The sequence below is a fragment of the Eptatretus burgeri genome, chromosome 14 (assembly GCF_056783735.1).
Source record: "Eptatretus burgeri isolate ZD-2024b chromosome 14, Ebu_testis_v1, whole genome shotgun sequence".
Lineage (NCBI taxonomy): Eukaryota > Metazoa > Chordata > Myxini > Myxiniformes > Myxinidae > Eptatretus > Eptatretus burgeri.
This window is the reverse complement of record NC_140974.1, coordinates 68,613,943-68,641,442: the sequence shown is the minus strand read 5'-3', so window position 1 is coordinate 68,641,442 and position 27,500 is coordinate 68,613,943. Positions and strand designations below refer to the sequence as shown.

Sequence of the window (27,500 nt, the reverse complement as noted above, 5' to 3'; positions counted from 1 at the left end):
TATATATATATATGTATATATATATATATATATATATATATATATATATGTATATATATATATATGTATGTATATATATATGTATATGTATATATATGTATATATGTATATATGTATATATGTATATATATATGTATATATGTATATATATATGTATATATGTATATATATATATATATATATATATATATATATATATATGTATATATGTATATATATATATATATATATGTATATATATGTATATATATATATATATATATGTATATATGTATATATGTATATATATGTATATATGTATATATGTATATATGTATATATATATGTATATATGTATATATGTATATATGTATATATATGTATATATGTATATATATATATATATATATGTATATATATGTGTGTGTGTATACAGTAAAACTTCTCCAACGCAGCTTCCTCAAGCGCGGTTTCCAATTTACACACTGAATTAAATGCGTCAAAACCTCCCCAACACGAGGGTGTGTTTCGCATTTATGCGATCGTGGCTGGTGTTTTCCCCAAGATATATATTATTCTTATTCCTTGTTACGGTACTGTACTTTACTTAACCCTTGTCCACAAAAGGGAGGTATTCTTAGGCTAAATAAAAGGCTAAAAAGACCACACTTGTGTGGAGAAGGGTTAATTAATATTTAGTTTATACACACGATGATCCGAGTCGCCGCCACCTGCCGCCATCGTGATCGCAGTTCGAATTTACATTCTGGATTAATTGAGACAAAAACGGCCGGTTTTCCCAAATATTTTATTATTTTGACTTATTACTTTACTTCTATACGACTTAATTTATATACACGTGCAGCACGAGCGGCAGCTCATGCTGCTCGTGTATACAAATTAAATTATAAATGCGTGTTTATATAAATATACCTGCTTCCATCGAGTGAACTTACGTCGATCATGATGTCTCCCAAAAGACCCAATTTGAACCAACCAGACAAGAACAGGAAAACAATGACTATGGAGGTCAAACTTTATATCCTGAATATATTATCATCAGTTTCTGCTTCATCTTTGGCCAGGCAAACGGCATGAATGAATTGACCATTATAACGGTACGGAAGGCCGAAGATGAATCCCCACAAAGAACTTCACAGGGAATTAAAACAGAAGGCAAATCAAGTTCTTGTAACACAATTCTTTCGGCCTAATTCAGCAGCTGCCAGCAGCACTTCAACCTCTTCCACCAGCAAATCATCACCCAAACATTCAACAACCACCTCACAATATGGTGAGTTATTTTGCAACAATACAGTACTATTATGATACGAACACTGAGTTTAATGTTTATTTAATAATGCTGCACCATTCCATACAAAGATATGTGAAAAAAAAGCAAGAAAGGCTGTTTAAGAATCACTTTTTTTGGGAGCCTAGTACATATACCCAATTTCCCCATACTTTTAATAATTCGACGAGAGAGAGAGAGAGAGAGAGAGAGAGAGAGAGAGAGAGAGAGAGAGAGAGAGAGAGAGAGAGAGACAGAGAGAGAGAGAGAGAGAGAGAGAGAGAGAGAGAGAGAGAGAGAGAGAGACAGAGACAGAGACAGAGACAGAGACAGAGACAGAGACAGAGACAGAGACAGAGACAGAGACAGAGAGACAGAGACCGCTCCGACCTTTATGGGACTTGCAGCGTGGGGGGAGGGGCCACCCCGAAGCGAAACATCATCACCTGAATCGGGCACTCCAATTGGCCCCGACCCTTCACGTGGCCCGCTAACTTTGGCCGGAAACCGCTTCACTTAGTTTCCGGCAAGGTCATCCCAGACAGCGAACATATTTCGCTCCGACCCCACGGCATGACACGAATCGCCCACATCGAAATTGGCACGCGAATCGGCCTGCAAAAACCCCCCAGGCCGTGCCCTGGCAACCGGCCGAGGGTCCCGCATGCCCACTCAGGCGTCCGACCAGCACCGATCAACGCGCCCGCTCCACGCACGCCAACGTGGCCTGCACTGTACATTCCCCGGCTTTAACGCAGCTTCGCTGACCGTAGAGACGAGAAGATGTTCACCATCCGTGGAGAATACGCTGCTGCCAGCAAGCGCCGAAGGTGCATTGTTATGAATAAATCCATGCATGTTTCGCGAGTGGCGTATGTGTCTGCCTTCGAGCACATTCTATACTGTGCGCGGGGTTCGGCCATTATGCACGTGGTCAGCGCTCGCTTTCGCACGACTCTGCTAGCGTGTGCGTGGGGCGAACACCAATATGGGTCAAATATTTGGTTGAAAAGGAACGCACCGCTTTTACCTCGCACGCCCGCATTTCATGCAGCGTGGGTGTCGTGCTGGCTGTTTCCTGTGTTGTGAAAAACACCATTCGTGCAGCCTCTGAAGAGGTATTCATTCGTATGCCTTTTTAATGCAACCGGCAATCTTCCCCAGATCATCGGAAGCTCGAGTCAATAATCCCGCACTGCCAAGTACACTGTATGACTCGCTGCACACGTTGGGTTTAGGGCTCGCTTGGGAACGAGGGCTCTGCACCATTAATGCCTGCGCGTTATCGTTTCCTCGCAGCGGCGCCGCACGCACTGGCCTCCATGAGGGCCCACCTCACAGCGAAGGTGCACGTGGCTCAGATTTACCTCAGGAATAATCAGACAAAAAGAAGAGTAGGGACGAAATACAGAAAAAAAATGATGCAAGCAAACCTAGCTATGAGACCATCGCAACGCACTCCCTTGTTGGCCCGCTAGACAAAAGGAAAGGGACTATCAACACGTATAATAATGGAATAACTGTCTTGGGACCACTGTCTGTTGGATGCATGCAGTTCCAATAACTGCAACAGATTGCTATATGTATGTATATATATATATATATATATATATATATATATATATATATATATATATATATATATATATATATATATATATATATATATATATATATATATATATATATATATATATACATACACACACATATACACATATATATCTTCTTCCTCTTTCGACTTGCTCCCTTTAGGGGTCGCCACAGCGGATCAACCTTCTCCATTTCACTCTATCCTCCACATCTTACATTGACACTCCAACCACCCGCATGTCCGCCCTCACCGCATCCATGAACCTCTTATTTGGCCTTCCTCTTCTCCTCCTACCTGGCGGCTCCATCATCAACATCCTTCTCCCGATATACTCAGTTTCCCTCCTGTGTGCACATGTCCAAACCATCTCAATCTTGCCTCTCTCACTTTGTCTCCAAACCGTCCTACCTGCGTTGTCCCTCTAATATACTCATTTCTTATCCTATCCATCCTCGTCACTCCCAACGAGAATCGCAGCATCTTTAACTCTGCCACCTCCAGCTCCGCTTCCTGTCTTATTGTTAGTGCCACCGCCTCCAAACCATACAACATAGCTGGTCTCACTACCGTCTTATATACTTTCCCCTTCACTCTTGCAGCTACCCTTCTGTCACAAATCACTCCTGCAACTCTTCTCCACCCACTCCATCCTGCCTGCACTCTCTTTTTCACTTCTCTCCCACACTCTCCGTTACTTTGGACAGTTGATCCCAAGTATTTAAACCAATCCACCTTCCCCACCTCAACTCCTTGCAACCGCACCATACCACCCCCTCCCTCTCATTTGCGCACATGTACTCCGTCTTACTCCTACTGACTATCATTCCCCTTCTCTCCAGTGCGTACCTCCACCTCTCAAGGCTCGCTTCAGCCTGCTCCCTACTCTCCCTACAGATCATGATGTCATCCGCGAACATCATAGTCCATGGAGACTCCAGTCTGATTTCGTCCGTCAACCTGTCCATCACCATTGCAAACAGGAAAGGGCTCAGAGTCGATCCTTGGTGCAATCCCACTTTAACCTTAAACCGGTCAGTCATTCCTACCGCACACCTCACCGCTGTCACACTGTCCTCATCCATATCCTGCACGATCCTCACATACTTCTCCACCACTCCCGACTTCCTCATACAATACCACAACTCCTCTCTTAGCACCCTATCATAAGCTTTCTCTAAATCCACAAACACACAATGTAACTCTTTCTGGCCTTCCCTATACTTCTCCATCAACATTCTCAAAGCAAACAGCGCATCAGTGGTGCTCTTTCCTGGCATAAACCCATATTGCTGCTCACAGATCGTCACCTCTCCTCTCAACCGAGCTTCCACTACTCTTTCCCACAACTTCATGGTGTGGCTTAACAACTTTATCCCTCTGTAATTTCCACAGCTCTGCACATCACCGTTATTCTTGAAAATTAGAACCAGTACACTTAATCTCCACTCCTCCGGCATCCTCTCACTTTCCAAGACTTTATTAAACAATCTGGTTAACAACCCCACTGCCATCTCTCCTAAGCACTTCCAAGCCTCCACTGGTATACCATCTGGGCCAACCGCCTTTCCACTTTTCATCTTCTTCATAGCAGTCCTCACTTCATCCTTACTGATCCACCCCACTTCCAGATTCACTATCTCCACCTCTTCCAACCTTCTCTCTCTCTCATTTTCTCGTCGTCGTCAGCACATTCCCATTTGCGTCCTTTATCACCCTAACCTGCAGCACATCCTTCCCAGCTCGGTCCCTCTGTCTTGCCAATCGGTATAAATCCTTTTCCCCTTCTTTTGTATCCAACTTCTCATACAGCTCGTCATATGCCTATTCCTTGGCCTTTGCCACCTCTCTTTTTGCCTTTCGATGCCACTCCTTGTACTCCTGCCGACTTTCTTCATCTCTCTGACGATCCCACTTCTTTTTCGCCAACCCCTTCTTCCTTATACTTTCCTGTACTTCCTCATTCCACCACCAAGTCTCCTTATCTTCCTTCCTCTGTCCAGATGTCACACCAAGTACCTTCCGAGCTATCTCCCTCACAACTTCTGCTGTCGTTGCCCAATCATCCCACCCATCTTTGCCACCATCCAACGCCTTTCTCACCTCCTCCCTAAATTTCACGCAACAGTCTTCCTCCTTCAGCTTCCACCATCTGGTCCTTGGTTCAGCCCTCACTCTCTTCCTCAACCTCACCTCTAAAGTCATCCTACAGACCACCAATCGATGCTGTCAAGCTACACTCTCCCCTGACACCACCTTACAGTCACTAATCTCTTTCAGGTAGCATCTCCTACTTAAGATGTAATCCACCTGTGTGCACTTTCCTCCACTCTTGTATGTCAACCTGTGTTCCTCCTTCTTCTTGAAATACGTATTTACCACTGCTATTTCCATTCTTTTTGCAAACTCTACCACCATTTGCCCTTCCACATTTCTCTTGTTGAAACCGTACCTCCCCATCACCTCCTCATCCTCTTTATTCCCTTCCCCAACATGTCCATTGAAATCTGCTCCAATCACCACTTTTTCATCCTTGGATACACTCTCCACCACTTCATCTAACTCACTCCAGAAATCTTCTTTATACTCCATCTCACACCCCATATGTGGGGCATATGCACTGATGACATTCATCATCACCCCTTCAATTTCCAACTTCACACTCATCACTCAGTCAGACACTCTCCTCACCTCCAATTAAATACCCTCTTGACATGATCTTCCTTCAGGATTATCCCGACACCATTTCTCCTCCCATCCACACCATGGTAGAACAGTTTGAAACCACCTCCAATGTTCCGAGCCTTACTCCCCATCCACTTGGTCTCTTGTACACACAGTATGTCCACCTTTCTTCTCTCCATCATTTCAGCCAACTCTCGCCCTTTGCCAATCATCGTCCCAACATTCAGAGTTCCAACTTTCACCTCCACACTTCTACCCTTCCCCCTCTCCCACTGCCTCCGGACTCACCTTCCCCGTCTCCTTCTCCTCCTTCGCCCAGCAGTAGCACAATTTCCACTGGTACCCTGCTGACCACCGGTACCGGTGGCGGTCGTTGGTAACCCGGGCCTCGACCGATCCGGTATGGAAATTCGTTTTGTTGTCCGCATAATGATTTGGCATAGGTTTTTACGCCGAATGCCCTTCCTGACGCAACCCTGGTCGCCTCTTACGACACACAGGGATATGGTACACCTATTCTAACCGGAGCATACACTTTCATACCATATATATATATATATATATATATATATATATATATATATATATATATATATATATATATATATATATATATATATATATATATATATATATATATACCATAGACATACCATATATATATATATATATATATATATATATATATATATATATACCATAGACATACCATATATATATATATATATATATATATATATATATATATATATATATATATATATACCATAGACATACCATATATATATATATATATATATATATATATATATATATATATATATATATATATATATATATATATATATCTCTTCTTCTTCTTCTTTCGGCTGCTCCCTTTAGGGGTCGCCACAGCGGATCATCCATTATGATCCGCATAGTGATTTGGCACATGTTTTACGCCGGATGCCCTTCCTGACGCAACCCTGGTCGCGTCTTATGACACAGGGATATGGTACACCTCTTTTAACCGGGGTATACACCGGCCCAGTATACTGGTACTCATTTCGCCGACCTCGGAAGGATGACAGGCTGAGTCAACCCCCTGGTGTATTAATTCAGTGGCTCAACGGGGCTTGAACTCAGGACCTCTTGGATCCCAAACCGCTGCCCTAACCACTGCGCCAACACCAGGCTATATATATATATATATATATATATATATATATATATATATATATATATATATATATATATATATATATATATATATATATATATATATATATATATATATATATATATATATATATATATATATATATATATATATATATATATATATATATATATATATATATATATATATATATATATATATATATGTATATATATATATATATATATACACATACATACATACATACATACATACATACATACATACATACATATACATATAGAATACATACATACATACATATACATATAGAATACATACATACATACATATACATATAGAATACATACATACATACATATACATATAGAATACATATATATATATATATATATATATATATATATATATATATATATATATATATATATATATATATATATATATATACATATATATATATACATATACATATATATATATATACATATATATGATATGTCTATGTTATATATATATATATATATATATATATATATATATATATATATATATATATATATATATATATATATATATATATATATATATATATATATATATATATATATATATATATATATATATATATATATATATATATATATATATATATATATATATATATATATATATATATATATATATATATATATATATATATATATATAGTATGAAAGTGTATGCTCCGGTTAGAATAGGTGTACCATGCATGCCGGCGGGCGCGAATCAGTAACTCTATATATATATATATATATATATATATATATATATATATATATATATATATATATATATATATATATATATATATATATATATATATACATATATTGTGACGTCCACGGGACTTGAACAGTCCCGCCAACGTAGAATGAGCCGAAACAATGGAGGAGGTTTATTTATTTATAACCCAAAGATGGCGGTTTTAATCGCTCTACCGCAAACGGGACGAGGAAGGTGGCACGAGTCGCTTTTCACTGAGTTGATAACGTTTATTTCTCTAACCAGAAATAACAAGACTCGGCAACAAGAGGGATCTGGGGCGATTCGACGGGATGGTGGTGTGGGTTCGGGCGTGGGGATAGCACAGACAATTCCAATGAATATACAAATCTCAAACCCTCTAAGGCGCCAGGTACACACACACACACACACACACACACACACACACACACACACACACACACACACACACACACACACACACACACACACACACACACACACACACACAACGTAGCTGGTCCTGGTGGTCAGGCTGGCCCGTGGTGTGGACGCAACAGTCCCTGGATTGGCGTCGGACGAGCTGGCGTTGCGCTCGTCAGGGGTAGGAGACACCGTGGTGCTGTCGACCTCCTGGTCCTGGCCCAAGTCCGCTCACAGATGCCAGGGAACCAGTTCTGGCGCCAAGATGCGAGCAGGAGAGGGAGGCAGGTCCGCCCGCCGTTCGACCCCGTACTCCGAGCCAGCAGAACCCCAGAGCCAACCGAGCTGAGGCACGAAGCACAGCAAGGCCTCGAGACACGATGAAAACCAGGATCGAATCAGCCCAACAAAAAGCACGCTCCCAGCACAACAACCTCCACCAAAACCGTTTTTCTGTCCCGATCTTCTTCCTCTTACTTTTCGACCCCGAACAGAACCTTTTTATCCTCCCGTCCTCGTCACTTCCAATCGAGCCGTTTTATTGGCCCTGCGCCGTCGCCTTCCGCCAATCGTGATCACGGGGCGGAGCCATCCGCAGCACTGTCCTGTGACGTCACGGCAAGCCTCCAGGGACTACTAAAAGGGGTTTACGCAGACACACTTACCCTATCCCGTGTCCCTATCTAATTACGTGACAATTATCATTTCCCCCTTGAAGAAATGGACATTTACTAGACAACTTATCACCACTGAATTGCTACTTATTACATCGAGATCCTGGTACACTCGAACATCATGGCAAAACTAATTAAACATCCCTATGACCCATTGAATGCATACCCCCCCCTCAAACGTTACTATATATATATATATATATATATATATATATATATATATATATATATATATATATATATATATATATATATATATATATATATATATATATATATATATATATATATATGCACGCCACCAGTCAAAAGTTTTTGAACACCCCCATTTTTCCAGTTTTTACTGAAATTTAAGCAGTTCAAGTCCAATGAATAACCTGAAATGGTACAAAGCGAAGCGGTAAACTGCCAAAGGTTAAAAAAAAAAGTTTAGGTTACCAAAAACTGAAAAATAATATTAATTTCGGAGTTGTTAAAAAGGCCCTTTTCAGTGAACAAGTAATGGGTTTGCAACTGCAGCTGTTCTGCAGCAATGGAAGTAAATTAAGCATTGAAAGTTGATGCAAACAATTCCTTCAGGTGTCCCAACTTTTGTTGATTCGTTACAAACTCTCTGTCTGTATAAAAGCAGTGTTGGAACAGACTGTGTTGCTGCACCCTCTGAAGCATTTGGGCAATATTGCACTGCAGGAAGTAGTATATATTGCTATCACAATGGTGAGAAAAAGACAATGAACAAGGGAAGACAGACAGACCATTATAACCCTTAAAAGTGTAGGTCTTTCCTTTTGATAAATTGCAAAGTAAGCCAAGGTGTCAGTGAGTACGGTTTCGACACCATCAAAAGGCACTTGGAAACTGGAGGAAACTCTGACAGGAAGAGGTTTGGCAGACCCAAAGCCACAACACAATCAAAGGACAAGTTTCTGAGAGTCAACAGCTTGCGTGATAGGCGGCTCACAGGACAACAGCTTCAAGCACAGCTTAATACTGGTCGAAGTAAGGAAGTCTCAGTTTCAACTGTGAAGAGAAGATTTCGAGCTGCAGGTTTGACAGGTCGAGTGGCAGTAAGAAAGCCATTGCTGAGATGACAAAATAAGAAAAAGAGGCTTGCCTGGGCCATGAAGCACCGCCAGTGAACTACTGAAAACTGGAAGAAGGTCTTATGGACCGATGAATCAAAATTTGAAATGTTTGGTTCATCACGCAGGGTTTTTGTATGCTGTTGAGCTGGAAAAAGGATGGTTCCTCAGTGTGTGACACCAACTGTCAAACATGGAGGAGGAAGCGTGATGAGCTGGGGCTCTTTTGCTGGATCCAGAGTTGGAGACTTGCACAGTGACAGGCACCCTGAACCAAAAGGACTACTACAGCATTTTGCAGCTCCATGCAGTATCCTCTGGTCTCTGCCTAGTTGGTCAGGGGTTTATCCTACAGCAAGGTAACGACCCAAAACATACCTCCACGCTATGTCAGAACTACCTTAGAAGAAAAGAACAAGACGGTAGGCTTCAAATCATGGAATGGCCAGCACAGTCTCCAGACTTAAACCCCATCGAGCTAGTTTGGGATGAACTGGACAGGAGGGTGAAAGCAAAGCAACCTTCAAGTGCAACACATTTGTGGGAACTTCTGCAACAGTGTTGGGAAGAACTTTCCGAACAATATTTGATTTCCATTGTGGAAAGAATGCCACGAGTATGTTCGGCTGTTACATCTACAAAAGGTGGTGACTTTGAGGAGTCAAAAATTTCGATTAAATTTTGTTCAACAAAACGATTCCATGATTTCTTTTTTATCTGAAATTGTTTATTTGTTCTATGCTTTAATTTCAGAGTACAATGAAACATTCAACTGCATAAATTTCAGTGAAAACCGGAAAATGGGGGTGTTCTAAAACCTTTGACCGGTTGTGTATATAGATATGTACATACATCAAACACACCTCCTGACTGTTATGGTTGCCATAACCACGGATTATGCCTCATACGGTAAAACCGCAAAGAACAACCGTCCGTCTGCCACCCAGACAATTGTTCCCGCTCATGCAAGCCATTCAGGCAGAAGGCGTGTGATGTGATCGGCGGGTAAATCAAAACATGTGGAGTGTGATGAGCACTCCCTCGATCTCCATTGGACGTCGTCCAACACCAAAGCATCACCTCCAACCCAGAGGCCTCGGACTGGCGACTCTGTCAAACAGACAAAGATTACATGGTCGACATCAGTTAAACCTCAAACGGAGCCACCTATCCACATTTTGGGCTTGTTTGCTCTCATCAGGACAGCATACTGATAAATATTTTACCAATGATGACTGTATTCGTCGTTTATACATCAGACGCGTTTGGACTTTATCTGCTTGCAATTTTTAATGCTTTTGATTTGAAAACCACTTCCACAGTTCCATCAAGACCCTGCCTAGATCAGGCTCTTCCTCCAAACTGGATGACCAAGTAAGGAGGAGACTGATTAGAGAGGCCACCAAGAGGCCAATGGTAACTTTGAATGAGCTACAGGCCTTTATGGCAAAGACTGATCATTGTGTGCATGTGACAACAATATCCCAAGCACTCCACAAGTCTGGCCTGTATGGTGGGGTGGCAAGAAGGAAGCTATCACTCAAAAATGCCCCCCTTGAGTCCCGTTTGAGTTGTGCAAAAAAACACTCCGAAGATTCTGAAGCCATGTGGCAAAAAGTTTTTGGTCTGACGAAACCAAGATGGAACTTTTTGGCCTAAATGCAAAACGTTACATTTGGCACAAAACCAACACAGCTCATCATCCAAAGAACACCATCCCCACTGTGAAGCATGGCAGTGGTAACATCATGTTATGGGGATGTTTCTCATCAGCAGGGACTGGGGCCCTTGTCAAGATAGAAGGGAAAACAGATGGAGCAAAATACATAAATTATCCTGGAGGAGAAAACTTGCTGCCCTCTGCAAGAAAGCTGAAATTGGGACGGAAGTTCACCTTTCAGCATGAAAATGACCTGAGGCACACAGCCAAAGGTACACTGGAGTGGCCCAGAACAAAAATATAAATGTCCTCGAGTGGCCCAGTCAGAGCCCCGACCTAAATCCAATCCCAAATCTGTGGCATCACTTGAAGATTGCTGTCCATCAACACTCCCCACGCAACATAACTAAGCTTGAACAGTTTTGTTCAGGAGAATCGGCAAATATTGGCCATTCAAGATGTGCAAAGTTTGTGGAGACCTATCCCAACAGACCCACAATTGTAATTTCTGTCAAAGGTGCTTCCATCACGTATTAACTCAGGGGGTTGGGGGGGCAGGGGGGGGGGTGGACACTTATCCAACCAAGATCTTCTGGTTTTGTATTTTTAATTAATTTCCTGAAATTTGTAGAATTTGTTTTTCACTTGGATGTTGTGGGTTACGATGTGTAAATAAAGTTAGAAAAGTCTGATTTAATTTCAGGCTTTGAGGCAACAAAAGGTGAAATTTTGAAAGGGGTTGTAGACTTAAAATCGGCACTGTATATAATAATGTTTACTATCTGTATTATTGTTATTGGTGCTACTACCGATACCCAAATTAAGTCCTCATACACCGCTCATGTGTAAGAAAGATTGCTGTTGGGAACACATCTCCACATAAATCAATGGTATAATGACCCCTTTTCGTGCTCTTTTTTCAAGGAATGCATCCTGATCACTAAGCGAGGTATTACTATATTGGCTAACTTTGTTGCTGAGTTGTATCTCTCTGTATTAGTTAGTTTTTTATTTTATTCATTTCCTTCTGCTTAATCAATTATGGTCTTCACCATGTGTGTTTTAACATTCTCGCAGATAATGCCTCTAGAAATACAGTACCAGTCAAAAGTTTGGACACACCGACTCATTCAAGGGTTTTTCTTTATTTTTACTATTTTCTATATTGCAGAATAATCGTGAAGACATCAAAAATTATGAAATAACACATTTGGAATTATGTTGTAACCAAAAAAGTGTTAAACAAATCAAAGGATATTAAATATTTTAGATTCTTAAAAGTAGCCTTGATGCAACCTTTGCCTTGATGACTGCTTTGCACACTCTTGGCATTCTCTCAACCAGCTTCATGAGGTAGTCTTTCATGAGGTAGTCTCTCAACCTGGAATGCTTTTCCAGCAGTCTTGAAGGAGTTCCCACAGATGCTGAGCACTTGTTGGCTGCCTTTCCCTTCACTCTGCAGTCCAACTCATCCCAAACCATCTCAGTTTGGTTTTGGTCGGGAGATTGTGGAGGCCAGATCATCTGATACAGCATTCCATCACTCTCCTTCTTGGTCAAATAGCCCTTACACAGCCTGGAGGTGTGTTTTGGGTCATTGTCCTGTTGCAAAATAAATGATGGTCCCAGTAAGCGCAAACCAAATGGGATGGCGTATCACTGCAGAATTCTGTGGTAGCCATGCTGGTTAAGTGTGCGTTGAATTCTCAATAAATAACCGACAGTGTCACCAACAAAGCACCCCCACACCATCACACCTCCTCCTCCATGCTTCATGGTGGGAACCACACATGCAGAGATCATTCGTTCACCTTCTCTGCATCTCACAAAGACATGGCGATTGGAACCAAAAATCTCAAATTTGGACTCTTCAGACCAAAGGACAGATTTCCACCGGTCTAATGTCCATTGCTCGTATTTCTTGGCCCAAGCAAGTCTCTTCTTCTTGTTGGTTTCCTTCAGTAGTGGTTTCTTTGCAGCAATTCGACCATGAAGGCCTGATTCACGCAGTCTCCTCTGAACAGTTAATGTTGAGATGTGTCTGTTACTTGAACTCTGTGAAGCATTTACTTGGGCTGCAATCTGAGGTGCAGTTAATTAGCAATTTCTGAGGCTGGTAACTCTAATAAACTTATCCTGTGCAGTGGAGGTCACTCTGGATCTTCCCTTCCTGTGGCGGTCTTCATGAGAGCCAGTTTCATCATCGCGCTTGATGGTTTTTGCGTCGGCACTTGAAGAAACTTTCAAAGTTATTGAAATTTTTGGGGTTGACTGACCTTCATGTCTTAAAGTAATGATGGACTGTCATTTGTCTTTGCTTCGTTGAGTTGATCTTGCCATAATATGGACTACTACAGTACAGACACAATAATGGTCTTTTACCAAATAGGGCAATTTACTGAATACCAACCCTACCTTGTCACAACACAACTGATTGGCTCAAACGCATTAAGAAGGAAAGAAATTCCACAAATTAATTTTAAACAAGGCACACCTGTTAATTGAAAAACATTCCAGGTGCCTCATGAAGCTGGTTGAGAGAATGTCAAGAGTGTGCAAAGCTGTCATCAAAGTAAAGGGTAGCTTCTTTGAAGAATAAAATATATTTTGATTCGTTTAACACTTTTTTGGTTACAACATAGTTCCAGATGTGTTATTTCATAGTTTTGATGTCTTCACTCTTATTCTACAATGTATAAAATAGTAAAAATAAAGAAAAAGTCTTGAATGAGTAGGTGTGTCCAAACTTTCAACTGGTACTGTAAGTAGAAAATATTTGGTGAGAGAATATGGGAATCCCATGCAGTGTGGTTCATGAGCCTCTGATTAGCCATCATAGAAGTCCTATAGTCATAACATTCTCATTAACCTCAGCTACCATCCAATTTGTGTTAACTTGTGGTTATTTTAAACTGGGTTAGGAACTCCTCTTCTGGTGCTGTGAACATGAAGGAGAATGGCAGACGTGTGGGAGCAAGGTGGAATGAAGGACCCGCAAGGCAGACGAAAATGCAAGCTTTTTTTTTTTATGAGCAATTATAAACTAAACATTGTTTTCCTTTGAAGTAGAAATATTCCTTCTCTTTTCCTTTTCCACCTTGTTCTCTTTTAGCTCTCCCCACACCGCTTCCCTTTGTTATGGAACAATAAGGGTGGCATTAATAATAATAATTGCTCCCATCCTCTTCAAAGGGGCACCCACCATGACTTCACAATTTTTTCCAGAGTTGAGATTGTACCCAAGACAGGTTGTGACTGCATTGCAGGTTTCTGACAAAGCAGCTTTCGGTTACAGCAGGGACTGGGAATTTGATCGGCATACTGGCACACAGTGGCCGATTGTATTTTCAAATGTGTCATGGGATCTTCGACAACCCCAAGTGAATGATAGCAGATGGAACGAACATCCGGCTTCTTTTTGTTCTTGCATGGCCATGTGAATTGACTTTTGCATGTGAAATATTTGCAAGTTTTTTTATTTTTATTTTTTTATGTATGCAGAATTCTAGGCTCATGGAGAGTAGCAGATTCACAAACTGACGTAGAGTCAAAAGGAACAGGGAGACGAAGATTTTGCACGCAAGTGGATGAGTGGCACAAATGATAGAGGCATTATGGAGGAGGGTCAATAAGAGTAGGATGGGTGTGATTGAAAGCATGTCATGACCATGAGCAGCACTCTTTAGAAAGGGACATGAGACTATGTAGGGTGTTTATTCCACAGATGAGAGAATCGAGAGATGAGGGAATCGAGTCTGTTCAGCTTAGGATTTGGGTGGGTAATGAGGTGTGGTTTTCTTGAAAACCGAGCTTTTAGGGTTAGGGTTGAGCTGCAGGAGGACTGAAGGACACGAGGGCAAGAGGAGCAAAGCCAGAAATATAGCTGTTGGAAAACTAGAGTCCACAAATATGCCTATATTTGGAGAGACCTTCGGACTCCTGGCCATTTGTTGATAACAGAGAATCTTGAACTTTGTCTCTCCAGGGGAGCAAGATGGGAAGCAGCTTCACCAGCCCATAGTGGGGACCTGTACTCTTCTGTGCATTTGCTGGGGAAATTGCCCCCAGTGACAGAATCCTACACCCAGAGTGGGGATCATGATACTTTGAATGAAGGGCTTTATTCACTGTAATGAGCTGTGAGCAACTCGGAATGGACTTGACTCTGCATCGAATACCGAGATATCATCCTGGTTGCGAGGCCAGTTTGGTGATGTGGACCACCAAACACAGGTTGCGACATTGTGATGCTGAGGGTACCAGGGACTGCATCTCTTCCATGGGCTGGCCAGAGCAAGAGACTAGGGAGGATGGGTGTGGTGGGTTTTGAAAGCTGATCCTCATGGAGGGACAGAGTAAGAGCATGGCATTCCTGTGTTAAATGTCTTGTTTTCATTTTTGTTTTGTTTTTGTATGCAGAGTCGAGGCTCATGGAAGAGGAAGAACAAAGTACGGATCAGGATAGAACATATTAAAAGGAACAGCAGAAAGAGAGGGGGAAATGCTAACAGCAGGGCTGAGGAAGAAAATAAACAGAGGCAGACAAACAAGGGATGTGGGTAACAATGAGTTGGGGAGAACAAAAGGGATTGACGAGAGGGATACAGAAGCAAAATTGGAGGGGGGGGAGGTAGGGGAGGGGTTGGTTTCACAAGTGTAGAAAACATGGTTTTAGATTGGGGATGATCCGAGATAATGGTGAACAGTTGGCTTGAAGGCATGGAGGGAAGACTGACATTGAAGAGAGAAGAGAGAATGTGGAAGTTTGTTCCAATACGTGGGGGAAAAAAAGAGGAACAAATAAGTGGAGGTGAGCGGTGGTTCCGGATTTTCGGAGTATCATGAGAAGGGAGTTGCTGGTGGACCGCATGTGCCATGTGGAAACATTTGGGGGAAGGGTGGGGTGGACAAAGCGCTGAGAGAGCAGAGGGTGCAAGACCAGAAAGGAAGCGGTAGAAGACAGAGAGACCACCGACCTGTCTGCGATGGCGAACTAATAGGCCCATGGACTCGGCTTCATCATGGAAGGTTCCAATGATCATTGAAGGCCTTGATTTCCACTGAGTCAAGCTGAACAGATATAGATGCTGCAGCAGCCTGCTTCTCGTTGATGGCTTCTCTTCATATTCATAATGATTGAAAGCTTTTTTTTTTCCCCATCTTTTTATTATTTTATTTCAAATCCGGACGACGAGTGACTGTTTGGTGTATTTATTTATTTTGAATCCCACCCCGCCCCCAGAGTCATACACTGTTGATGGCTTTGTCTATTTATCGTGCATGACGTTTTTGCAATATTTTGTTCATTGCAGCGGCGAGTGGCTTTGTACGTTTTGCCGAGACATGTATCAACCGCAGATGGAATACGACTGTGAAAACGAGCGTCACACCGCTCGTAAAGCACCATCATGGCACGGCTTATCACCAACAGATCAGAGGGTAACAATATGCCTGGCGAATATACTTGGATGCACTTTCTTTGTTTGACTCTGTCTCCTTTTCCTGTCTTAAAAGTGCATCAACCTTTCCATGACCATTCAAAAATGTGTTCATCTTTTTATAACCCAACTGTCACTGCATTGTGACCAATTGAAAATGTAATCCTAATATAGTCTTTCGCCACGCGACCAGTCTGGAAATGACCGAATCAGGTTGGCTGTCAACCAGCCATGGCCGCCAGCTGGTTTCAACACCCCAAACCAGGGTTACAGGCCTTGTCTCCATACCTCATCAAAGAGCATGAAGCCGACCGAGGGATGCGTGCTCACATGGTGTGCCAGTCAGATGTATAACCGAGCGGCTCGTTATGATGCACCGTATGTTACTTTACTAAGCGCTAATCTATTTTACCCAATTATGCACCTTAAGAGCACCAATCGTGAAAACTCAACCACTCGTACAGCAACAATGGAGGCCAGGCAGGAGTCACAGTTCTGAATGGATTGTTATTAAAATAAAAACCACAGCAAATCGTCAATAAGCAATCTATGTATATAAAAACGAAAAGCACGGTCCATCCGTGAAGCCATCCGTCTGTCCGTCAGTCGATCAGTCAGTCCGTGAAGCCGTGTGACTATATGCCTCTTAATTACGTATTGTTTGAATGTCGGTTGCAGATTGCACGTATGTCTGTCTATTACGTAGTATTGAAATGTACCTTTCGACCCTTTAGGCTGCTGAGACCCCTTTGACCTTTGAAGACTTTAAGACCCAGATGACCCAAAAGACCCCTTTTACCTTTAATACCCTTTAGACCCCCATGGACCTTTAGAATCTAGACCTTTACACCCCTTAAGTCCCTTTCGACACATTGGACCTCAACACCATTTTAACCCCTTACACCCTTCACACAGATAAGACAGCTTGGACCCTTGACTGTTTAGAGCTTTAAACTTCTTGGACCTTTTTATATTACAAATAAATTCCAAATAAATATGTCACCAATTTTATAAATAAATTTGTTCAAAAGAAAGATTTGTATTATGAGTGGGGTAAATCATGACAATACAGCAACTTACGTACAGTCATTATTCTCTGTTGAAACAAGCCTGTGCCTCTGCAATGACATGCGAGTTGAGCGGAACGAGCTACTCCACGCTAGTACACAATAAACACCAAACAATGTTCCCTCAAATTACCCACAATGCCATTCCAAACGATGCAGATTTCTTAACAGTTCTTACTTATCTTATGGCCGTTCACTTACTCAACAAGAACACAGTACAGGGTACTCTCACAGCTCCGGTACTCTCAGCCCTGCACATCCAGAGACCCAAGTGCTCTCCTTCCTCCAAATGGCTCTCTCTCTCTCTCTCTCTCTCTCTCTCCCTCTCCCTCTCCCTCTCCCTCTCCCTCTCCCTCTCCCTCTCCCTCTCCCTCTCCCTCTCCCTCTCCCTCTCCCTCTCCCTCTCCCTCTCCCTCTCCCTCTCCCTCTTCCTCTTCCTCTTCCTCTTCCTCTTCCTCTCCCTCTCCCCTCTCTCTCTCCCCTCTCTCTCTCCCTCCCTTTCTCACCTCTCTCCTCTCTCTCTTCCGGCTTTTGAGGCAACGGTTGGTTCTCTCTTGGGGTCTCTGCCGATTTCTCAAAGATAAGTTTTCGGTCGTTGTTTGTTGCGTTTTGACTGTTTATTTTATTGCCTCCATGTTTACTGTGTGTTTCTAGTTCGGTTTTGTTTCAAAATGTGTGCTAATTGGTGAGTTTTTGTCGGTCTTGTCATATCGAGTTTCATTGACGCCGACCCTTTTTCCCGTCTATGTGCACGATCATGTTTATTTGTATTTTCTCATTACCATCAGTTTTTATTTTCACCTCTTTACCCTCCACCCTCCTATCCTTCCCAACTACACCCTCTGTTTCATGTCTTAAAAAAAAAATAAACCTTTTCCCTTCTCACCTTGTACCCCACGTAACCATGTGACTTCCTGTACTGACTCTTCTTCCTTCCCCACCCCCCCCTTCCCTGTCAATCCCGCTCTGATCATGAAGGTTTTCATCACACACCTTTAACGACCTTTTCTTCAAACTTTTCCTTTACTCTTTCCCTCCTCTTCCCTAATCTTCAAAAAAAAAACATTGTCTCTTACAATAATGCTTCAACTTCCCCTCTTCACCCAGTTCTTCAACATCCTGTGTGAAATTCAACCTTTCTTTCATCCCGTGTCTAAAAAATCCATCTGTTACAACGCTTCCTTTCTCCACTCTGTCAATTCTTCCTTTCTCCACTCTGTCAATTCTTCTGCACTCCATCCATCTTCCAAGGTATTTAAACGAATCTCTGACCTCCAAACTTTTAAAATCCCATTTTGCTATACTTGTTCTTCTTCCATTATTAATTGTTCTTTTATTCCAACTTCAGTGCAAATTCATCCCACCTCCTTAAATCTTCCTCCTCCTAACTCCTTCGCTGTTATGCCCTCTTCTTACCCCTCCCATCTTGCCCCCCACACTAGCATTTTGCCATTATTCTCTGCCTCACCAACAGTTCCCCCTCTGATATCACAAAGTGTATGGTTTTCAAATGTCTCACACACTCATTCAGCACACTGCTCAATATCTCCAACACGCTCTCTCTTTACTCTCATCACATCTTCCTCTTTTCCCACCCCCTCAAATGTTGTTCGTCCCCGTGCCCGCTCCCACCCAAGCACTCTCCTTCCTCCTGCCGTTCCTCCAAATGGCTCTCTCTCCCCTCTCTTCTCTCTCTCCCCTCTCTTCTCTCTCTCCCCTCTCGTCTCTCTCGCCCCTCTCGTCTCTCTCGCCCCTCTCGTCTCTCTCGCCCCTCTCGTCTCTCTCGCCCCTCTCGTCTCTCTCGCCCCTCTCGTCTCTCTCGCCCCTCTCGTCTCTCTCGCCCCTCTCGTCTCTCTCGCCCCTCTCGTCTCTCTCTCCCCTCTCCCCTCTCATCTCTCCCTCTCTCTCTCCCCTCTCGTCTCTTCCCTCTCGTCTCGTCTCATCTCTCCCTCTCTCTCTGATTCTCTGTCTCTCTCTCTTTCTCTCTTTCTCTCTTTCTCTCTTTCTCTCTTTCTCTCTTTCTCTCTTTCTCTCTTTCTCTCAGTCTCTCTCTCAGTCTCTCTCTCAGTCTCTCTCTCAGTCTCTCTCTCAGTCTCTCTCTCAGTCTCTCTCTCAGTCTCTCTCTCAGTCTCTCTCTCAGTCTCTCTCTCAGTCTCTCTCTCAGTCTCTCTCAGTCTCTCTCTCAGTCTCTCTCTCAGTCTCTCTCTCAGTCTCTCTCTCAGTCTCTCTCTCTCTCTCTCTCTCTCTCTCTCTCTCTGTCTCTCTCTCTCTCTGTGTCTCTCTCTCTCTCTCTCTCTCTCTCTCTCAGTCTCTCTCTCAGTCTCTCTCTCAGTCTCTCTCTCAGTCTCTCTCTCAGTCTCTCTCTCAGTCTCTCTCTCAGTCTCTCTCTCAGTCTCTCTCTCAGTCTCTCTCTCTCAGTCTCTCTCTCAGTCTCTCTCTCAGTCTCTCTCTCAGTCTCTCTCTCAGTCTCTCTCTCAGTCTCTCTCTCAGTCTCTCTCTCAGTCTCTCTCTCTCAGTCTCTCTCTCTCAGTCTCTCTCTCTCAGTCTCTCTCTCTCAGTCTCTCTCTCTCAGTCTCTCTCTCTCAGTCTCTCTCTCTCTCAGTCTCTCTCTCTCTCTCTCTCTCTCTCTCTCTCTCTCTCTCTCTCTCTCTCTCTCTCTCTCTCTCTCTCTCTCTCTCTCTCTCTCTCTCTCTCTCTCTCTCTCTCCATCAATCAATCAACCTTCCATTTCATTGTCTTCTTACCATATCCTCATGCTGTGTGGACTGTGCTTCCTTGCTGATGGACTTCTGGTAGCTTGTACCTGTTGCTTCGTTTGAGCTTGGGGAGTAACTGCTGAAATCTATCTGTCCGGGTTCTTCTGGACATCTTTGTTTTTTATTCATTTCACACTTCTTTCTACTTTTCACATTTGTCTTTATTCATTCTAAGTCTTGCTTTTTCTTTTCTTTTCTTTCTCTTTTTCTTTATCTAACTGTTTTGGGAGAAGTGTGTTATTGCAGAAACTTTTCTGTAAGGCTTACTTGCCTGCACCTGGATGGATTTGATGGTAGAGTAGTGACTGAAACCCATATCCTATCTCGGTTCTTCCTGATCACTCCATCTTTGCCCTTTGCTTATTCGTGTTCCTTCTGATGACTCCCATGCAGTATTTGGTCTTCCATTTTATTATAACTAGTACGTGCCCGTAAAAAAAATAAAAAAAAATTTAACAAATAAATATTCAAACCGCGAGCAACAAATAACCACACAGGCCATTTCTTCGCTCTCGCGTGCCCGCACGTGCGTGGCCCGGAAGTTCGCATATTATTCGCAGTTACGATTATTCGCAATTTAGTTTTAATACCCAATTATTCAATTAGCGCCAAAGTATTTTACCTTTTCGCAATGTCGTGACAAGGAAAAACAAAAAGAGAAGAGAAGAGAGAGAGAAAAAAATTTACTTCCTGGTTCGGAGCATACCAGCACTCTGATGTTACCAAAATTTATGCACCGTCTAATATGAAAACGATCATAACTTGGGGCATTGTGTTTATCTATAAATGCGCATATGAAATCGAGAAATTATTAGAATACACGAAGTCATCACTCTCCGGAAGTCCGTACATTGTAACCCGTCATGGGGAACGCGGCTGAGCTTCCCTTCCCCATCGGCCACGCCCACGCAACAACGTGTCTTGTCATTGGTTTGGTAAATAAATGGCCATAACTTGGAAAGCACTTGTCCGATTAATATCAAACCTTGAAAAGGCACATCCTCAGGTCCCCAGCAATATATCTGGCAAGTTTCAATGAGATCAGACCAGTGGTTGTCGAGAAACAGCGGTCACACACACACACACACACACACACACACACACACACACACACACACACACACACACACACACACACACACACACACACACACACACACACACACACACACACACACACACACACACACACACACACACACACACACACACACACACACACACACACACACTGCTGGAATTATAGATAGATGACATGTAAACAGAGGAAAAGAACATTAAAAATGTACAGCCAGAGGTTTGAGTATGGTGAAGAAAACAAACATTTCACTGTTCATACGCAACGCATATTTAATCCAGAAATAGTATGTCATGCTTATCTAAACAAATGCTAAGAAATAACCATCGTTCTACTAAACAGTTTTGTTAACCCTTAAAGATCATTCCCACAACAATAAGTTTTAATGCAACTCTGCCAAACAATATGTTAATCAATAGTTTGCTTGTTTATTTACTTGTCAATTAATTATAACACTAAGAACTCTCTCCCTACAGAAATGTGAACGCATTCTTCTTCATCTGTTTTGCCATGAGTTGAGTCCACCCTTCCATGAACCAGTCAGCCATTCGGTAAGATTCATCGAAAGGAAAACTGCTGTGTGTCTGTTTTGTCATCATCGTCGTCTTGGTGGTGGTGTTGTGCAGTACTCTTTTTGTTTGTCTTTGATATTGGTCTGTGCAAATATGCAATTTTTTTGGTGTTGCTTTTTATGCTGCTGTCATTGATTGATTGTTTCTTGAACAAGTTGCTTTCATAAATCTGTTAGGCCTGGTGTTGGTTTATCAGTTGAGGTGGCTGGCTTAATATCTTAGGGTCTTGAGTTCAAGCCCCTGTTGGGATGTTGAATTAACACCAGGTAGGGTTGACTCAGCCTGTCATCCTTCCGAGGTCGGCAAAATGAGTACCAACATGCTGGTACAGAGGCGTTGCATCAGCAGCACAGAAGTGCCCCCAGAAGATAATAATCTCTCGATCTATTTCTAAAAGTCTCATGTATGTATGTATATATGTATATATATATATATATATATATATATATATATATATATATATATATATATATATATGTATGTTCCTGAAATACAGCCAAAATGGTACATGATAGCAGAAAAGGTTTTGGCCCACCTTACTCATCATTCTCCTGCGGTGTGCAGTATCAAGTTTCGTTCAAATCGGGCAACGATAAAAATTATTAAAAAATAAATTCCAGATTCAGTCAAGTACTCTTCAGGAGTATTTGTTCAATGCAAACAACCTCAGCGGTATAGTTCGCAAATCGATGCAAATCACTTTTTTTAAGTGATTCTTCACCATTGGGAGATAGGACTAAAATGATATATAGCACGATATCTCAAAAAGTTGTGGACAGATTTGGATGAAACTTGGTGGAAACGATTTTTTTTAATCTTCGTTCTGTCACAAAAATGATAAATATAAGGTAATCACATGCAAGCCTAAGCAGTTTCTGTTGCGAAGGATTACCAACCAATATCTAATCAAACTCAACAGAATTTTCAGGTACCCGGCTTATTGGTAATGTTACCCGGCGTAGATTTGAGTTGTCCTCAACCCTCCACCCAAGATGAAACTCTAATGCAGATATAGAAGTTGGTTTGCTACCCCTTCCCTTCCTCCAACTGCTCAAAATAAGCAGGCCCTTTCTTTTGACTTGGTTTTTGGAGGATGACACTTACGCTCAACACTTTAACCTCGACGTTTTCAGTGGCACAAACCAGCATGCTGCAGCCCTGCATCAAACAAAGGAACTGAATTACATTGTCTTGTGCACAAGCTGGGAATGACCAGAATGTACTTTCACTGAAAATGCCCAGTCAGCCTTTTTACTTTGCATGCTGGTTACCTCCACCACCAAAGGTGGACAGAGTTTATGTTTTCACCCCTGTTTGTTTGTTTGTCTATCTGTGAGCAGGATATCTTAAAAAGTTATGGACAGATTTGGACGAAACTTGGTGGACAGGTTGGGTGTGTGACAAGGACAAATTGATTCGATTTTGGTGAAAATCTGGATCTGAGAATCTCACAAGTAATTCTTCACTGTTGTGAGATATGGCAAAAAACGATATGTAGTATATTTTTTAAAGTTGTGGGTGAGTTGGGTGGACGGCAAGAACAAGCCGATTACATTTTTGGTTCAGGTCCGGATCCATATCCATCCGATCAATGGGATATAATATGTAAACTGTTCAGCCTGGCAGATGTATGCACTCGACCGAGAGCTGTTCTTGTTGAGATATGTTATCTGCCATGAAAAAAAAAGAGAAATAAACTTGTTTGTGAATCAAAGAAACTTGAGAAACTGCCGTCAGTTTAGAGAATGATTGTCCGAGGATTTTTCAGGTGAAAATTTTTTGAGTGACAAGAATGACGTAAGGTTTCTTTTTATTTGCACAAACTTTACCTTGTGTCTACCAATGATGCAGTCAACCGAAATAGGGACTTGCGTAATGGGTTACAGTTGGGTGCTGTGTGGGTTCTGTGCCAAGGGAAGAATGTTTTGACAAAAGTTGTGGATTGAAGGCATGTGCTGAACTGTGATGATTGGCTCGCAAATTGCAAACAGATGCAAATGTTATGGTTTTGAGTACATTCTCCTTCACTGTTCAATGACATATTTGTTTACCTTGTTGCTTATTTTATCTTTTCCTGTTTGTTAGGTCCCAAACTATTATAGGCGCATTAAACACCCGATGGATCTGTCAAGTGTCAGACTAAAACTCCAACGCAAGCACCTCGAGTACTACAAGAGTCCTGCAGAGGTCGTTTCAGATATGCATCTCATCTTCCAGAACTGTGCTCGCTTCAACAAGGTGAACACTATATATATATATATATATATATATATATATATATATATATATATATATATATATATATATATATATATATATATATATATATATATATTCATTATTATTATTATTTTATGATGTGATATTTCGTTTGAGTCGGTCAGCAGATTAACATTGATTTTCTCTGGAATGTCTTGGTCGCTCTCTCGCTCTCTGTCTCGCTCACTGTCTCTCTCTCCTTGCGAAATCAAATATTCGGAATTCATCCATCCATCCACCCCAGGTGGTGGAGGTAATGAATCCATGGAAATACTTTTTTAAAAACCCTGTAATAACAAAAAAGGTCCAACATTTCACTTAAAAAATATTTTAAAGTCCTAGTTTGTCAGAAAAATCCACAGATTCCGAAAAGGAACAATCACCTTAAGCCTGTGTGAGGTCTGCTGTAATAAACTTGGTTGGCCTCAGCTTTGCCTGGCTCTTTTTATTTGGTTCAGATGTTAGATTCCCACATTTTGAGTTGTATAGCCACCAAAATTGACACAGTCACTTTGACTATAATGCCAGCAGCCTGTTGTCGATACTAATAAAAGGTGTGTGTGTGTGTGTGTGTGTGTGTGTGTGTGTGTGTGTGTGTGTGTGTGTGTGTGTGTGTGTGTGTGTGTGTGTGTGTGTGTGTGTGTGTGTGTGTGTGTGTCCTCCGTAACTCCAAAACTGTGAAACCTAGCAGCCTGAAACTTTGCATGCATACTAAGAATATTCCAAGGAAGTGCAAGAATGAAAATTGTGTTTGGGTTAATTAAAACACCCCTTTTGAATGTAATTAATGGCCTTATTTAATTATATCCTTCATCAGACAATCCTCGGCCACATCGCTGTCTGAGGTCTGAAGGCGTTTCGTGGGGAATCTCGCTGGGGTCTGAAGCTGCCATGTTTTCTTTCTCTTGGAAACTTGGAATAGGCCGCAGCGATCTCTTAACGATAAAGTTTTTTTTGTCATTTTCCTCATTCAAATTATCAAATGCCTATTCATCATAGCTACGGATCGCTGGGAAAATTGCAATGCTTATAAATGCCTGGAGATGTCAGTGTTTGTGGCTTTATTTAATTTCCGCATATGAATAACCGAGAGAATCTCTTAAACAAAGCAGAATTACAAAATGTAAGCTCCAGATTTGAAAGCAGTTCCTCGGTCAGGTCAGGCAGTGATTTTCATGTCTCGCTGGCTGTGAGTCAGAGGTCAATAGACGCCTGGGTCGGGCCTGGGGAGTCATGGATTCACTGGATCATGGGGTGTGGCGCTGCCGGTACCTGTGCGGGAGGACGAAAGTCCGAGTCTTCAGGTCCTTGGTACTTCCAGTCTTGCTCTATGGATGCGAGACTTGGACTCTGACCAAGGATCTGAGACAGAGACATATTCCTTTGGTGCCAGGTCTCTTCGGAGAATCCTTGGCTATTGCTGGTCAGACTTTGTGTCCAACGAGCGGTTGCTGAGAGAGACTCAAATGAGATTTGTTACCTGCATAGTCCGTGAGCATCAGCTGCGGCTGTATGGACATGTGGCTCGTTTTCCTGACGCTGATCCTGCTTACCAGATTCTCTCAGCAAGGGAGTCTCCTGAGTGGAGGAGGCCAATGGGCCGACCACGTTCCAAGTGGTTGCAGCAGGTTGATCAGCATCTCAAGGAGATGGGGATGGGCCAGGCATCTGCCTGGGGGATGGCCAGACGGAGGCCCCTGGAATAGACACGGAAAGTGGACGCAGCGACGCACTGCTCTGGCGCAGTTCCTACTCCCCCCAAAAGTGTTGATTTGTCCAATTCGGATATTGCATGGGCATTTCTGGGTGCATCGTTGTATGAATGGCAATTGATAATATCGCTTGCCAAGCCAGGCATTCCGTTGGAGTGCTTGAGTGCTTAAGCCACTTACCGAGCTGTACAGTACAGTTCGTGTCCTGATCGGGATGTACAGTCGACAGTTACTACAAGGTAGAGGTACGTATACAGCACACACAGACGTGGTACATGTGGGTAGATTTGGATCTGTACGGACTCTCCGCGGGTGTGTGAACATGGCCATGCCTGTTACAAGTGCCATAGTGGCAAAGTTTCATCCCGTATCTTAATGGAGGTTCTTTCAGATTTTCCTTTGTCCTCGTGCTTTTTTCTAAAGCATTTGGTTATCGAATTTGCTTTACAAAAGTTATATGTTTCCCTTTGTGAGTTTCAAAGCAAATTATATTTGATAACGCCCGATTTCTTAGCCGTTTGCGTTTCTAAATGACCAAGCCAATTTTTTTCCACCCGTCACACGCAACTGTTTATAAAGAATAATATTTGTGAACATACCCCCCTCGCTGTGCGTTGTGTGTTCGCTCTCATACGAGCCTCGACAAGATATTTAAAAAAAATTAAAAACCATCTCCCTGAAACGTCTATTTAAATGTGACGTTGTTTTTCGGTGAAAGCTACTCATGGTTTTTCGGTTGTATACAGTACGTACTGTAGTCGGTAATCGCACTGACTCCATCCTGCCGATTCCTGAAGAATTGCTGAGTGTGAGTGTGTGTGTGTGTGTGTGTGTGTGTGTGTGTGTGTGTGTGTGTGTGTGTGTGTGTGTGTGTGTGTGTGTGTGTGTGTGTGTGTGTGTGTGTGTTTGATTGGGAGCTCCATCTACAGGTTTCAGAATGTGGAGTGGAGTCCTCCCAGGGCAAACAAAGTATCCCCCTTCATTTCAGTAAGGAGTCATGATTCATGGACTGAGCTGTGAAGTTTTCTGTTCTCAAAGTTTTGTGCCGAGAGCTCTCTTCAGGATCGTCACTGAACCCCAGACAGCTTCCAACTGCAGTTCGTTTGTAATAATATTCCCAGGGATGGTTTTTTGCTCACCTGTAAAGTAGTTCTCGGGAGCTTATGGGATGGCGCATCGTCCATCCGTCCGTCTGTCCACAAATATTTGCAACTTCTTCTCAGAAACTACACATACGATTTCAATTTAATTTGACCACAACCTTCATCACCCATGATGGCATTAAAAAAGGATCTGATGCGGTCTCCAG

General features: G+C 42.3%; 1 protein-coding gene across 1 annotated transcript in view; it reads left to right on the top strand.

The window, feature by feature from the left end:
- Positions 1–24,464, top strand: part of LOC147013531 (E3 ubiquitin-protein ligase TRIM33-like) — a gene marked incomplete at its 3' end in the record, with an annotated part of 165,423 nt that extends 140,959 nt beyond the window's left edge. Inside the window, exons 14-16 of the mRNA XM_085853486.1 lie at positions 16,622–16,748; positions 22,125–22,199; positions 24,306–24,464. Of these exons, the coding sequence (XP_085709612.1) occupies positions 16,622–16,748; positions 22,125–22,199; positions 24,306–24,464 (361 nt within the window). The remainder of the gene's footprint in view (positions 1–16,621; positions 16,749–22,124; positions 22,200–24,305) is intronic.
- Positions 24,465–27,500: the final 3,036 nt, after the last annotated feature.